The 15849-nt window shown below is 33.3% G+C and overlaps 1 protein-coding gene across 1 annotated transcript; it reads right to left on the bottom strand.

Moving 5' to 3' along the window:
* Positions 1 to 12731: 12731 nt before the first annotated feature.
* Positions 12732 to 13187, bottom strand: LOC145247829 (uncharacterized). The gene has a single exon (XM_080109456.1). The coding sequence runs from the start codon at positions 13185 to 13187 to the stop codon at positions 12732 to 12734; it is 456 nt and encodes a 151-aa protein (XP_079965582.1).
* Between the last annotated feature and the right edge of the window lie 2662 nt (positions 13188 to 15849).

The following is a 15849-nucleotide window of genomic DNA, read 5'->3' as shown; positions in this document are numbered from 1 at the left end:
TTACCTTGTGCGGCTGTAATTAGGGATTCAGTTTCCTTTTTTTTAGCCATGTCCAGATGTTTTCGTTCGTTTCATCTTTTGCTACTCTAATGAATCGTCCGTGTAGCTGTTTCTCTTTCCTATTTTTCTTTTCTCATCTTATTTCTCATCTCTTCTTTTTCTGTCTTGTTTGTTTCTGCAGTGCCTCTTACTGTGGTAATTATTTTTTCAATATTCTGCATTATTTTTCTAATTCTTTTTTTTTGTTATTGACACAGTCAATCAGCCGTCTTTTTCCATCTTTCCTTTTCAAATAGAGTCAGTCAGTATTATCCTTTGGGTGTAGTGCATTGTGCATAGTCAAAAGTTTCCTTGTTCTTCTGATCAAAATGCCTCAGTTCTTCTTTGACCCAACCTATATACAGTCCATATTATTCATTTAGTGACACTGCTCACATTTATACCTTTAATTCGGTTTCTACTATATAGTTTAGTTTCGAGTTTTCTTGTTCTTCTGAAGAATTCCTGTCCATTTTTCTCTTTTATTTCTGTTGCTTTAATGGTGTCTGCTTCCAGAACTCTCAAGTATTTGTAACTATCATGTTCACCTAGTGCCCTAATCCCCGTTTGATTGGGTAGTGCCATACCTTCTGTTGCTTCCAGTTTCCCCCTTCTCATGATCAGCAGTGCGCATTTCTCCATATCCTTGCTGAAGATTCTAGTTGTGTTTATTAGCGTCTCTAGTTCTTTCTTGGTTTTTGCAGTTTCAAATGATCCATGCACATTAGATATTTCATTCTTTCATCTGTATTAGTAAATTTGTATCGTGCTTGGTATTTTCTTAATATATTGTTAAGGGGTATCATGGCTATGATGAGTAGTAGACGTGATAGGAAATCACTTTGGAAGATAAATTTTTTTTGTATTTTAATCTCAGTTATGTATTGTCTATCAGCTGTCAGTTCAAGTCTCTATATTCTCATTGATTTTTCTATCAAATTGATAATCTTGCCTGATATTGTGTACATTTATTTTTACTCACGTTCACCCCTAACAAGGCATATCACCACTTTGACGTAAAGGGCTACTATTTGGGACCGTGGCTAGGAAAGATTAACAAACAAGATGCTTACAAGATGCGTTACATTTAAACTTCTGCATATCAGTACAGCCAGGGAAGCAGGTAGCAGGAAGAGAAACCCAAAATCTAGCTATTCGAGGGAAGAAATTATTAGAATAGAAAGCTTTCTGGCATTTGGGAGCTCAACATTGAAGGGGTGAGATGTTGTTGCTAAGCGGGTTTGTCGGGGATATGTACGTCAAGGGGGCACAAGTGCAACGAGTTCATCAGAGCACATTCCATTAAAATATTTGTAAAACAGTGACAGAGATGCAATATTGTGATGGTGGGACAGGGGCTGGAGATTAGATGACAAAGTGGGACCTATTAGATTGGAAACTATTTTTTTGACTCTGTCCCAAAGGGAGAGGCTAGTGGTAGATACACCAGCCCATATGCATTTTCAGCCATACTATAATAATAATAATAATAATAATAATAATAATAATAATAATGATAATAATAATAATAATAATAATAATAATAATAATAATAACTAGCGGGACCTGTGGAAATTCCACAGCAGCATTTTTCATATGTAATATATTGTTGCTGGGCATTCTGTGGGCGTTCTGTTCAGCATGAAGGAAGGCACAATCATATTATTCTACCTCTTTTAATAAAACTGTATCGCCCCCTTACTAAAATAATTACTTTGATATATTTCCTGGGCTGATTATTTCATTACAAACACACTGGTCAATTAACTCACATTTCACTATTTTTCATAATTATTGAATATGTTACTATGTTCGACAATAATTTATCATTAACCCCCTTATAGCCCCCTCCTTACTGAAATAAAAAAAATTGATATATTGTATGGGTTGATTATTTCATAAAAATCACAACTATTAATTAACTCACATTTCATCATTTTTCATAATTCTTGGATATGGTACTAATTTCGACAATAATTTTTCATCATTTAAACTTACCATATCGCACACCTTACTAAAATAATAACTTTGATATATTGTCTAGGCAGATTATTTCATTACAAACACACCAATCAATCAACTCACATTTCATCATTTTTCATAATTCTTGGATATGTTACTAATTTCGACAATTATTTTTATCATTTTAACTGACATCATTGTCCCTCTTTCTTAAATAATAACTTTGATATAGTTCTGATTTAATTATTTCATTGCAAACATACTAATGCTTTAAATCACATATTATCATTTTTCATAATTCTTGGATATGTTACTAATTTCGACAATCATTTTTCATAATTCTTGGATATGTTACTAATTTCGACAATCATTTTTCATAATTTAAAACATCCTTATCGCACTCTCTTACTAACATAATATATTGTATGGACTGATTATTTTATTATAAACATACCAATCAATTAACTCATATTTCATTATTTTTCGTAATTCTTGGATATGCTACTAACTTCGACAATAGTTGTTTATAATTTAAACAATCCTTATCGCCCTCTTTTACTAAAATAACTTTGATATTTTGTCTGGGCTGATTATTTCATAAAAAATACAACTATCTATTAATTCACATTTCATCAATTTTAATAATTCTCAGATATGTTACTAATTTCGACAATCACTTTTTATGTTTAACCCACATAATTAACAACCCATTACTAAAATAATAACTTTGATATATTATCTGGCTGATAATTTCATTTTAAACACACCAATTAATTAACTCACATCTTGTCATTTTTTCATAATTCTTGGATACGTTACTAATGTCGACAATCAGTTTTCATCCGTTTAACCCACATCATCGCCCTCTTCACTAAAAATATAACTTTGTTATGTTCTCTGGTCTGATTATTTCATTGCACAAACACTAAATCACATATTCATATTTCATAATTCTTGGATATGTTAATAATTTCGACAATCATTTTTCATAATTTAAACCATCCTTATCGCCCTCTCTTACTAACATAATAACTTTTATATATTGTCTGGGCTGATTATTTTATTACAAACACACCAATCAATTAACTCACATTTCAACCATCTACTGTTTATGGATGATTTGAAGATATTCGGTAGAAATGAAAAGGAAATGGAGAGACTAGTAGAGCTCGTAGGGACATACTCGGAAGACATCGGGATGGAGCTTGGGATTAGCAAATTTGCGGTGCTGGTGATGAAAAGGGGAGTAAAGGTTCATTCGAATGAAATAGTGCTGCCAAAATGGAGAAATTATGAAAGAAATAGAAGATACAGGTTATAAGTATCTAGGAATGTTGGAGGGTGTAGCATCATCAACAGAGAAATGAAGGAGAAAGTCAGGAAAGAAGAGTGAAACTAATTGCGAAGTCGAAATTGTATGGCGGAAACCTAATGGAAGCGGTGAATGCATGGGCAGTCAGTGTTTTGAGATACAATGCGGGAATTTTAGAATGGTCAGACAAGGAGTTGCATGCCATTGATATCAAAACAAGAAAAGTTTTAGAAATTTTTGGTATATTTCACATTCGAAGTAGCGTAGCGAGGCTGTATCAAAAGAGGAAAGACGGTGAGAGATGATTGAAAAGTGTAAAAGATTGTGTTAGAACTGAGGAGATGTTGAAGGAGCATGTGGTTAAAAGTGAGGAGTGGATACTTAAGGTTGTGACCAATTAAGTGTAGATATGTGATATCAAGGCTGATTATGTGAAACGTATAGATAGAGAAGGGGCAGAGGAACTGGCTAGGAAGAAAATGCACGGAAGGTTGTTCCAGGATATAGCAGAAGTGGCTGATGAAATATCGTTGCAATGGCTTAGAGCTGGGTATCTGACTAAGAGTACTGAAGTTTTTGTTTGTGCAGCACAAGAGCAGGCATTAGGAACACGATTGTTAAAAAGTGGTTCTAGGAGAGGAAGTTGCTGCAGAATGCCGGATTTGTGGTAGAGAGAGTACCACAAAAGACATGATCGCATGGGAATCCGGATAGATTGGGAGATCTGTAAGAAGGTTGGGGTTAAGTGTGCTGGAAAATGGTTTGAGGAGGTGCCTGATGAAGTGAGAACAAGTGAGGATGGCAAGGTAGAGGTATGGTGGGACAAAAGTGTCATAACGACCAAGCAATTTGACATAATCTTCCGGATTTAGTCGTCATTGACAAGGTCTCAAAAAACTGGCAGATTGTAGATTTCTCAGTACTCTGGGATAGGAATGTGAGAGAGAAGGAGAACGAGAAATGGAGCAATTATACTCCATTCGCCTTGGAGATAAGGCGTATACACGGGGTTAAAACACAAATAATCCCGATCGTAGTAGGTACGCTAGGAGTAGTATCGTCTGGAAGGGAAATTAAAAAAAACTACGAATCCCCGATGTTGTTTCATCCTTCTGCTATTGTAGGTACCGCCAACATCCTTAGGAAAACCCTTGACCTTTGAAGCTCCTGGTTTGGAGCCGGGATTGAGGGAAATCCTTTGGAAATTAATCCCACCCCTTTCCAGGGAGACGTTGATAAACGACATCAGAATTATTATTATTATTATTATTATTATTATTATTATTATTATTATTATTATTATTATTATTATTATTCGTTGCAGTAGTAGCTGTAACATTAGTAGTAGAATATTCAATTATAATACGCATATATAATGAACGAAAAAGTATGTACATAATTGAGTCTGTGTGAATTGTTTATTGAATTCATAAATATTTATTATAATAACCAAAAAGCAAGAAACTGGCATTTATCAATAAAATGAAATATGGTTTCATGTGTCATGTGATTAAATTAATATTTATGTTTACTCTTTTTCTGATATTGAGCACCTTTCTCGTGTGTGCAAGTTATTAGTTTAATGAATCTTATGGCGAGCCTACAGTGCGTGACTTCCGCTGCGATCGAGCGGTCGTCGGCTTTCCGAATTATTCTCGTAAATAACTAATCAAGAATGACAGGCAGTTCGCGATTGTCTACCAGAAATCGCAAAAGAATACGAATTTAGCAACAAATTGACGATGGTCTGTTTGTCAGACAGCAGCAGGTGCGTGCGTACCTACACAAAGTCACGCATCTCTTTCACATGCACATACACTTGACTATCTCACTATTTTATATACACACACCTCTCACACACACACTCTTTCATACACATACGCTCTCTCATACATACTCAATCATACCAGTTATCATAGGTGTCACAGGGCTTAGGAAGAAGAACCTGAAGTCCTACCTAACTAATATTCCTGGTGAACCAAGTGCAAAAGAGATCCAGACAATTGCACTTAAGGGAACAGCGAGGATACTAAAAAGAACTCTCGGTTGGTTTCAATAAAAAGCGGGGCAATGTTGGCAGTTAGTTTGGCTGCCCCATACCCAGCATTACAATCTTCAAAGGAAGAAAAAAAACACACTCTTCTCTCTTATGCACAAAAATACACATAGTATAAAAAAAAGTTATTCATCCCATCTCTCACACACATACACTCACATATCTCACCATTTCATACACACACACCCTTTTGCTCTTACACACACACAATCCTCTCACACACTCTTTCACACAAACACACACACTCTGTCACATACACTTTCTTACACACAAACACCCACTCTTTTAAAACCCACACGTTCACACTCTCTTTTACACAGGCACGCACACTCTCACACGCATGCCCTTCTCTCTTGCGCACAAAAATACGCAAGGTATTTTTTTTTAATTATTCACTCCAAATAAAGCATATTGCCACTAAAGAACGAGTAGCTAGTGTGATAGTAATCAGATTTTTGGTAGGCAACTTTGCTGGGGAGCTAACTAGCAAGATGTTTGTACACATTTCATTCATATTTTTTCATATTTTGCTTGGTTGTACGGTCGACCATCCCCCTCAAAAAAGAAAACCCCCAGCGAACAATAAGAAAATTCCAAAAGTTAAGCGAGCCGAGGAAAAAATCTATCGGAGTAAAAACTCTTCTAGCACCCGAAGGCAGTGAAGGAGTTTTCTTGAGTATTTACGATCTGGTGTATTTACGATGGGATGGTAAAAAGTAAGTGATGTGGATACTAGAGAGAGAGAGAGAGAGAGAGAGAGAGAGAGAGAGAGAGAGAGAGAGAGAGAGAGAGAGAGAGAGAGAGGGTATTTTCAGTATGCCCACATGTAATCAGCACGTCTAACGATAAAAAAGTGACCCATTGGGCCACTGATTGATCTGGGGTGAAATTGTCTGAAGCAGGAAAAGATGTTGCTGATGACAATCCACACTCCTGTAAAGGTCATCTCCAACTACTGAAAGTACCATGAAAGAAAATATAAAAGGAAAAAATCTAAAAAAAAAAAATATATATATTTGCAAACACAAATAAGCAACGTCTTTTTTCTTGACTTTCTTGCTTTAATAAACTTCCTATTGCTGAAATTGTGTAATTTCATTGCTCTCTTGTACATTAGCCCTTTTGATTTAATGCTGAAAGACAATACATATTGCATAGAATTCTTTGTATACGATTAATTGAACACAAGTTGCTAATTTATCCATACCTCGGGCAAAATTGCAGGTTCATATCTTTCCCGACAGTGTTAGTGTGTAAATACCTACAATAGATCCGATGGAATTTGATCTCGAAACAACTGATTCCAATACTTATTCACTTCATGGCGTTATATACCTAGTTCTTGTTCTAGCGCGTGAATTACTTCCAATAATATCATTAAGAAAATGGATAAACAGTAGAATAGACTGAACTCTAAGACTTTGATAAAGCAATTACTAAAAGATGAAAACTCTGAAACAATACCGTCGCCTGAAATATGCCGTAGAGTTTTGAAGCTCTTGCTCTCCACAGTATACGACCCACTTAAAAGATGTTCATGTCGGAATGAAATATATTAAACGGTTAATTGCCAAGGACATTCTGATTTTCCTAATAGTTGAGAAAGTCGGGTCACATAAAGTTCTCAATATTTATAAAAATCGTGTGATCATTTCTTGTCTGTGTATGTGTGTGTGCGTGTCTCGCATCTACGTGATTTATAAATTGTTATTTTTATTTACCAGTAACTAGTGTTGGGACGATAAAGTGTAATCTAAAATCTCGGATTTTAGCTTTATTTCCTATGTTAATAACCATAATTTATTTAGTTTTTTAAATCTAAAAATCAAATGTTAAATATTTATTGAATCTCAACTAAAAAATTACAATCTTTACTTTTTTAAATGTTATCTAAATTTCTGCAATTAATCTGGGGTATTTTTGCACTGTTGAATTGACGCCCGTTTCTCTCTATCAGGCCAGGTATTTGTACTAATTTGCTTTGCAACAAAAATCAGGAATTGTGACAAATTCGATTACATTTTGTGGCATTATCAACTAATTTTTGTCAACACATACCATCCATAATATGTTTTAAATAGAAAACATGTCTTGCCAACAATATATTTTGATTACCTGATAGAAACATAAATTGTTGCAAACTGAATGGTGCCATAGATAAAAGTAAGTATACGTAAATTGCATGTTGGTTCATCAATTAAGCTAATTTTTTTAAATTGACGTCATCACTAGGATACTTCAACTAAAAGTCAAATATGAACACGTAACATTATAAAGGGATAAAAGGCGAATAATATGAGGTATAGGTTGTTTAAGCAGTTACAATCAATTTAGCTTGAATTTGCGAGTTTACAAAATAACTATGAGTAGCTTTCTTTTTGGCGCAATATATATATATATATATATATATATATATGTATATATATATATATATATAAATTAGTATTTCTGTCTGTTTGTTGATTTGTTTGTTCATAATTTGATTAATATATACAAAACGTGTGTTACTTTAATCTTTCATTTATTTCTCTCTCTCTCTATATATATATATATATATATAGTATAATTCTTGCAAGAATGTACAATTAAGAGATCACCTTATTTACACATGACATTAAGAAAAATCGATTTTACTAAATAGTCGTATCTTAGTTAATGTTTTCAGCGAGAGAATTATTTTAAATATTCTATTTAAAATTTTTATTTAGTAAATTTTAAACAACAATTATATTGATAATATATTTAATTTTATTTATTTTGGAATTAAAATTTCCAACAGCGACTTTTTTTTAGAGTTTAAAAACAAATGTTCACCAAATAAAATTATTTGGTAATTTCATTAAGTTTCTAGCTGGAAAAATAATTCCGTGTAGATAGAAAAATGTTTAGATTCTATTGTTTTTTTTTTAAATATTTAAACAAAAAACGCACTTACGAAAAAACTGAAAAGATTTCATTTGTTTGTTTTAATTTAGAAATTGTTACATTTTTACCGTATAACCCAGCGTTGTTTAATACATAAAAAATGAAGATTTACTGCCCTCCCCTCTAAATTCCACAATTTACACTTTTTTATTCTTTTTTCACGTTAATCTCATCGATTACAAACTTAATTTTCTAATTAAAAAGGTAACTTTATACGACGTGACCCAGCGTCGTTTAACCCCTAAAAAAATGAAGATATACTTTTTTTCAGCCTAATACATTTAAGCAGCCTTTATAAATATTATGAGATAAGAAATTTGGAAAAAATAACATGTTAGAGTGGGGATCACTTTTTTATATGAATTTAACGTAAAATGAGCACCCACTTTTTGGCCACCAAGTGTTCAACGAGACATGTCACCTTTAACATTTTTTCAAGTTTGGCGTTTGAGGGGGAGGGCAAAATTTGACAAATACAATTTTTTTCTGATGGTGGGGGGGAGACGGGAATTACTTTGGAAACATAAAATAACGATAAATTTAATTATTTTTTTATGAGACCATTCTTTACTTTCACCAAACAATTTAATAAACAAAACAAACCCCCAAATATGACAAATTCAATTTTTTTTTTTGGGGGGGGTTACATTAGAAACATAAAACGACAAATAAAAAGCAAATCGAAAATTTCCTTTATTTATAAAAAAAGCCAGTAAAAAAGTGCCTTTACAAAAAATAAAGGTAAATGTGTAGTTTAGCGGCGTAAATTATTTGACAGAAAAAAATATAAAAACTATTTTTATATAAAACATTATTAGACCCAAACGCTGAAATAAAACAAAAAATCCATTTTTATGTCTTATTTTTATCATTTTTTATTAGTACACGTTTAAAATTTAGCCCTTTTTTTTTTTTTTAGTTTTTTGTGTTTTATATAAAAATAAATAATTTTTATATTTTTTGTCTGGCAAATAATTTACGCCGCTAAACTATACATTTACGAAAATAAAACATGGAAAATGCAGGTGAAAGTAAAAATAAACAGTATATAAGAGACGCTGTTTATCATTCAGTTTGTCATGATCTAGTTTAAGGTATCATATTCGTCCGTCTGTCACAATTTTTAGCTGCGTCCATATTGCAAATTACATTATTAAAAACGCACGAATAGCATAAAATTCGTCTGATAGGCCATTAGATATATTAACGTGTTAAATTGAGAAAAAGATTATAGCCTGTTGACTTAGAATGAGTGCTTTATGCTAAATTGGTGGTTGAATATGGTTAAGTTAAGTTGAATATGTGTTTGCATTAAATATGAATCTCCAAAATTTCAGTCAGTTCGACCCAGTAGTTTTCGAAAAAAAAAAGAAGAAAAATGGAATAGACGGATAAACAAACAGCCAGACAGACAGACTGAAATAAATATGGTAATGATATGTTCATCACACATTTTACTAGATTGGCTTTTCGATCATTTTCCTACACTAAATCAAACAATAATTTCACAGCCTATTATATTCGTCTTCACTCTCTGCTCAGGATTTTCATGTAAGTCATATTCCTTTTATCCACTAATTTTGCATAATCAGCATTCGTGCACTCATCTTAAATTTGAATAATATTAATTAAATAATTAATATTAACTAGCAGGACCCGTGGAAATTCCATGGTAGTTAAAATCTTTTAAAACACATCAGTAAGAAATTCCTTATTGTTATATTACAAAAATGAACGTATGGAAGCAAGTAGAACAAACAAAAGAACTTAAGTTTAAACTTTTATTGAAGGTCAATGCGATCGTAACAGGAAGTGTTGGTGATGATTGAGGCGGTGATAGGGACGTCGATCAGCTGCTTGGAGTGAGAATAGTGGTCAGTCAGCAGGTTCTTGGGAGTCAGACTGTGAATTTAAAAAAACAGTGTGACATTGTTGACATCGATTTTGTGAAAGTTCTGATGACCCCCAAGTTATTTAATATTTCAGGACATCTTGGATTACATGTGTAAGTAATCAATAGGTCACAGAAAACTGCCATTGCATCTTGATAAAGCTGTTGTAGATTTCTAGGACTTCCTGTAAATGTAGATGGTAGAATAACTGGTACACCAGAATAACCATCTTCATTCCTTGCTAAATAATCCATTAAGCTAGAATATTGAGCAAATCTTGGTTGAATTTGATAGCTTTTAATGAAGTTAAATAAGCAACCGTCAACTTTTACATATGCAATAGACTTTTCTATTTATTTTGAATTTAATTCAATGAAGATTTGGAAATTCATAAATATTTTTTAAGTCGGATTATTGATATAGATTTCAATTAATGCATCACAACTTCCTGATAATATAAATAGAACACTTTGAATTTTCTGTACAAAAGTTTTTTCCATAAAAAACATTGTAATCTGTTATAATATTCAGATTCCTGTGTATTACATGCATAGAAAATGAAGTGTTTCTGTAAACCTTACGACGTATAGTTAAATTTTTTATTTTTTGATAATCAAAATGATGTGAGCTAGGTGGTACCTATCAAATTTATGTCAATGTTATATAAAGTAAAGTTAAACAAACTGTACACTACTTTTTCATCAAATTATGAATATTAAATATAAGGAAAGCAATTTAAAAAAGTTTTTTTTTTTCCAAAATCATATTTACATCCAAGTTAATTTTTAGATTCCATAGCTGTTCCTACTAGTTTTCATAACACTTCACGGTAAACAATATTCTTAGTATATGTTACATCACGCTTTCTGCCCTGATTATCATCTCTATGCAGTTGCATTACCTTAAATTTCACACTGTGCTTAGATCGAGCTCTTGAACATGCCATATACAGTTGACCATGAGAAAATACAGGTTGTTGAAGATATATACCAACCTTATCCAAAGTTTGGCCGTGTGCTTTATTGATGGTCAGTGAATATGCTAATCGTATTGGAAACTGTATCCGATGAAATGCAAACGGAACATTTGTATCACTTGGCTTTAACTTAATTCTTGGAATGATAACTGTGATAACTGTGGAATCCATTAAGCTAGAATATTGATAGTGATAATTTTAAGTTAATTAAAATAGGAATGATGCTTTTTTGATGACATTCTTTTATTTTCATCCTAGTTCCATTACAAAGTCCTTGATTTATGGATAAATTTCGCAGTAGCATTACTATTGCCCCTATTTTCACATTAAGTCGGTGAGGTAGCATTCCAGATGGAGTTAATGAATTTATGAACTCGATAGGATAATTTTGAAGTTCAGCATCATCATCGGAGATGTAATCTGTACTTAAATATGTATTTATGCCTCCGGGAAGATTATTTAGAATTTCTTCATTTACTGTTAAACATTCTGTATTTTTTGGAGTCATGATGATTTTATTTTCCATTTCTTGAGGACTGCAATCAAATATTTCTGAGATTAGAGAAGCATTACATACCGAATCATCAGGAACATCTATGACATCTACAGGAACGTCATTAAGACTGCTCGTTAGTGTACCATTACCAAGATGAAGGAGCCATCTACAAAACTCCTGTTCATTTATGTTAGTTCTGATGTTTTGTGTTAGTTGTAATTGACTGAAATGATGCCACAATGTGCATCTTTTAAGACAGGTGTCTATAATAGATGTAGGTGATCCATGTGGCACTACTGGCAAAATTTGCTTCAAGTCACCTCCAAGTATGAGAAATTTTCCACCAAATATTTTATCGTTACCCATTATATCTTGTAAACTTCTATTTATAGCAAGCAGTGCATGATTAGGTATCATAGAGGCTTCGTCTATAATGAATACCGTTACCTTTCTCAAAAAAGAAGCATGCTCTGATACAGGAGAAACGTTACAGACACTGGTTTTTGTCAGAGGTACAGGTAGTTTGAATATACTGTGGAGTGTTTTCCCTGAAGTTAGTAGCATTGCAGCAATGCCAGTCCATGCCGCAGTGGCGGTTACAGTACTGCTGGAGGTGAAGTAATCATATAACATGCTGAATAAAAAGTTTTTCCTGATCCGCCTGGGGCATCTAAATAGAAGCAATTGTTGTGTGGGGCTTCTTTTTCAGTTGCCATGACAGCCTTGATTATAGTATTAAAGACCTCTAATTGTTCATTGTTTAGCAATTCAACATTAGGCCGGTTTGTATTTCGAGTCATATTATCTATTGGGGGATCACCTGTTGGTTCAGGTAAACCCATTACCTGGCAAGAAGAACCATGCTCATTAAATATTGCTTTTATCAAATGAAGTGCAATGTTTTCACATATGCTTTAATCATAAGCAGAAATGAGGTCTTCAATCATGCTCTGTTTATGGTTAATGAATAGTTGAAAGGCATCCACTGGATGATGATAAAGACACAGCATTTCAAACATGCTGCGTAATTGTTGTGGCATCCTAAATGTAGCAGCTTCAGTAAGAACATTTTCTTATTCAGTATCATCCTGCAATAATCTAAGGCTGGTGCAAGCTTCTTTAAATGTAGGGAATGTATGACCTTGGACTGTTCTCAAATCTTCAAATGACTTTGCTCCAGAGACATGAAGAAGCAGAATCCGTAAATAAAACTTTTCACCTTGGTTTGATGAAACTGAATACATTCTTGTGATCAAATTAGTTGACCGCTCTCTTTTAGTCCATTTTGTAGTTTTGTTAAATACATAATGATGTGGAATATCACAGTAAAAACATTGGTTAGCAGTAATATAATTCTGATTTAGTTCAAACCAAGCAGTCAAATTTGTGTGATGTTGTTGTGCTTGTTGAATTGCTTGTTCAGCTTGTCCATGTCGATAATAAATCTGTTGCTCTCCAGGCATGTGTACAGCTAAACGGTACACAACATGAGACTGTCCATGGATTTTATAGTCAGAAAGACGCCACATTGCTTCTGGAGGTGATACATATCTGCATTATAGATATTGCTTGACTTCATCTCTTTGTTATGATCGCATTGTTTCTCCTTGATCGATATTAATAGATGAATCATGGTTATTAACCTCCATCATAGCACTATCATGTCCTTTATAAACATATTTAAATATGTATCTTGACTGAAGAGCAGATTTCTAAGTTTATATGAGCTCGATATTTTCTCAGAAGAAATTTGTTGAAAGGGACTATGTATCTATTATCAACAGTAAAATTACCGACTTGAACTGAGTCACCATTATTTGCACGCTTGTAAGCCAGGTATCCATCAATGTTTTCTACTGTTTCTTCTCTAAATGCCTTTGGAAATTTTTTTTTGCATAATCCTTTACTCATGCAATGAGAATTAGGATTAACTGCACCACATGGACCATGTACCATTAAAGATTTAACTAAATCACGAAGCTCTGGATCTTCAGGTCCAGGTATTTCTGCTGACACAATTGCATCAATTTGTTGAACTGTTCTGATCTCATCCTGATCTCGCAGCATTATGATCATGTGGCAGGGTGTTAGCCCTCTTTTTTGAAATTCAATACTATAAACATATGCAACAGCAGTTCCTAATACATGCCTGTCTTTAATGTCTTTCAAAAGTTCAGTTAGATGTGCATGATACACACGTGATATTAAGTCAGGTCGATTTTGTGCAAGTTCTGATGACCCCAAGTTGTTTAATATTTCAGGACATCTTGGTTTACATGTGGAGGTAAGGAATAGGTCTGGCTTTCCATATTTACAGAAAACTGCCATTACATCTTGATACAGTTGTTGAATATTCCTAGGACTTCCTGTAAATGAAGATGTAGAATAACTGGTACACCAGGATCGCCATCTTCATTCCTTGCTAAATGATCCATTAAGCCAGAATATTGAGCAGCTCTTACTTGATTTTGATAGCTTTTAATGAAGTTCAATCTGCACCCTTAAACTTTCACATATGCATCAACTACATATTGTTGGAATAGTTTACCAGATCTATGGATAATACTGAATGAATCTCTAATTGCAAGGCGATAACTGTAATACTCTTGCATTGTCACTTTATTGCGAACTCTTGTTTGCCGTTCTGGCCTATGTTGCATGTTTATGTGCTAGCCTTGTTCACCATTTGGAAATAATATGGGATATATCATAAGGTCCAAGTGGCAAGAAAGATAAGAAATTCGATGTTTTGTTTGAGAATATGGGTAAACAATAATATCTCTGTTAGCAGGCGGAGCACCATCCTCACCAACAAATACTACACTTATTTCGTTGTTTATTGGATTGTTAAATCTTTTGATATCTGGACCAGCGGTGAAATGCATTGAAGCTCTCCTTGGCTTTACATTTTCCCTTATAGCACGTGCTTCCTCTTCTAATTCGATGGCCCTCATATTTTTATAAGCTTGGGCATAAGGATTATTCTCCATAACTGTAGCTATGGTTTCAAAGACACTTTGGATACATTTATTATTTTCTGGTAAATTACACCGGAGTTGATTTGCTTCAGATGAGTCCAAGATGTAAATTTGTCCATATTTTCTCTCCTCTTCATTATTTGGGTGCAGAGTACTGGAATAATGATAGGTTTGACCTTGTAAGCGAAAACAATAAGGGCCTCTTCCAGGAGGGCGGACAATATTTGCTCCAAATGATGCAAATGAAAATGATGAGTTGTAATTGCGTATATTAGATCTAAAATTAAACATTTCTTGGTCATTACCTTCGAGTAACCTTTGGAGTTTAGGAGGATAATCTTGTAAGGGAGGAAGAGAAACTTTTCCTTTTTGACAACAATTCAATGCTTCTCCTCGAAATCTAAGTGCTCTACAAAATGAGCAAATCAAACTCATGTCACCTACAAAATAATACGAGATATTTTGTCTTTCTGCTTCATTCATATTGTTTCTTCGTTCCCGTTGCCTAGTTCTTTCTTTTTTCAGATAAAGTTGTCTGTCTTCTTCAATCATGTTATTTATTTGCTGTCTCAATATGCTTCTCCTTTGCAATCTGATATCATCCCTTTCTTCAGTCCGTAGCTGCTGACGCCTTCATCTTTGTCGTTCTCTTGCTGGACATCTTGTATCTTCCAATGTAATGGTAGTGATTTGGTCATTCTGTGTGAAAATTTAATTGGTCTTAATAAAAAAAAATTATAAATAAAGATTTTGATACGAAAAATAGATATTTCTGTAATGAAATAAAATTCAATATACATGTTTAAAATGAGAATAAATATTTCTTAATTAATGAAACCGTTTTTTATGTTAAAAATCATTAGTGTGTAAGAGGGAATTTAAATCAATATTTTTATAATTTAGCTCTGTAAAAAGGATATCTAGATGATACCTAAGTGAATTATATAAATTATTCAATAATAAATTATTCCCTCTCGTAACATTTATTGGTGCTTCTACACTTCGTCGCCAAAAAAAAAGACGCCATATCTTTCAGCGCACCTATGCCAGAATCCAAGAGCGACATCAGTATTTTAAAGTGTAGAAACTATTTTATTTATTCAATAAATATATTGAAGTAAAAGTGTAGAAGCACCTATTTTTGCTTTGATTAAAGAACTGTACACGCTTTCCAGTTATTTCATGATTCGGTCACAGTTTAAAGTACTGATGT

Source organism: Euprymna scolopes, chromosome 26 (genome assembly GCF_053919585.1).
Source record: "Euprymna scolopes isolate OS-2025 chromosome 26, ASM5391958v1, whole genome shotgun sequence".
Lineage (NCBI taxonomy): Eukaryota > Metazoa > Mollusca > Cephalopoda > Sepiida > Sepiolidae > Euprymna > Euprymna scolopes.
This window is presented reverse-complemented; position numbering and strand designations above follow the sequence as displayed.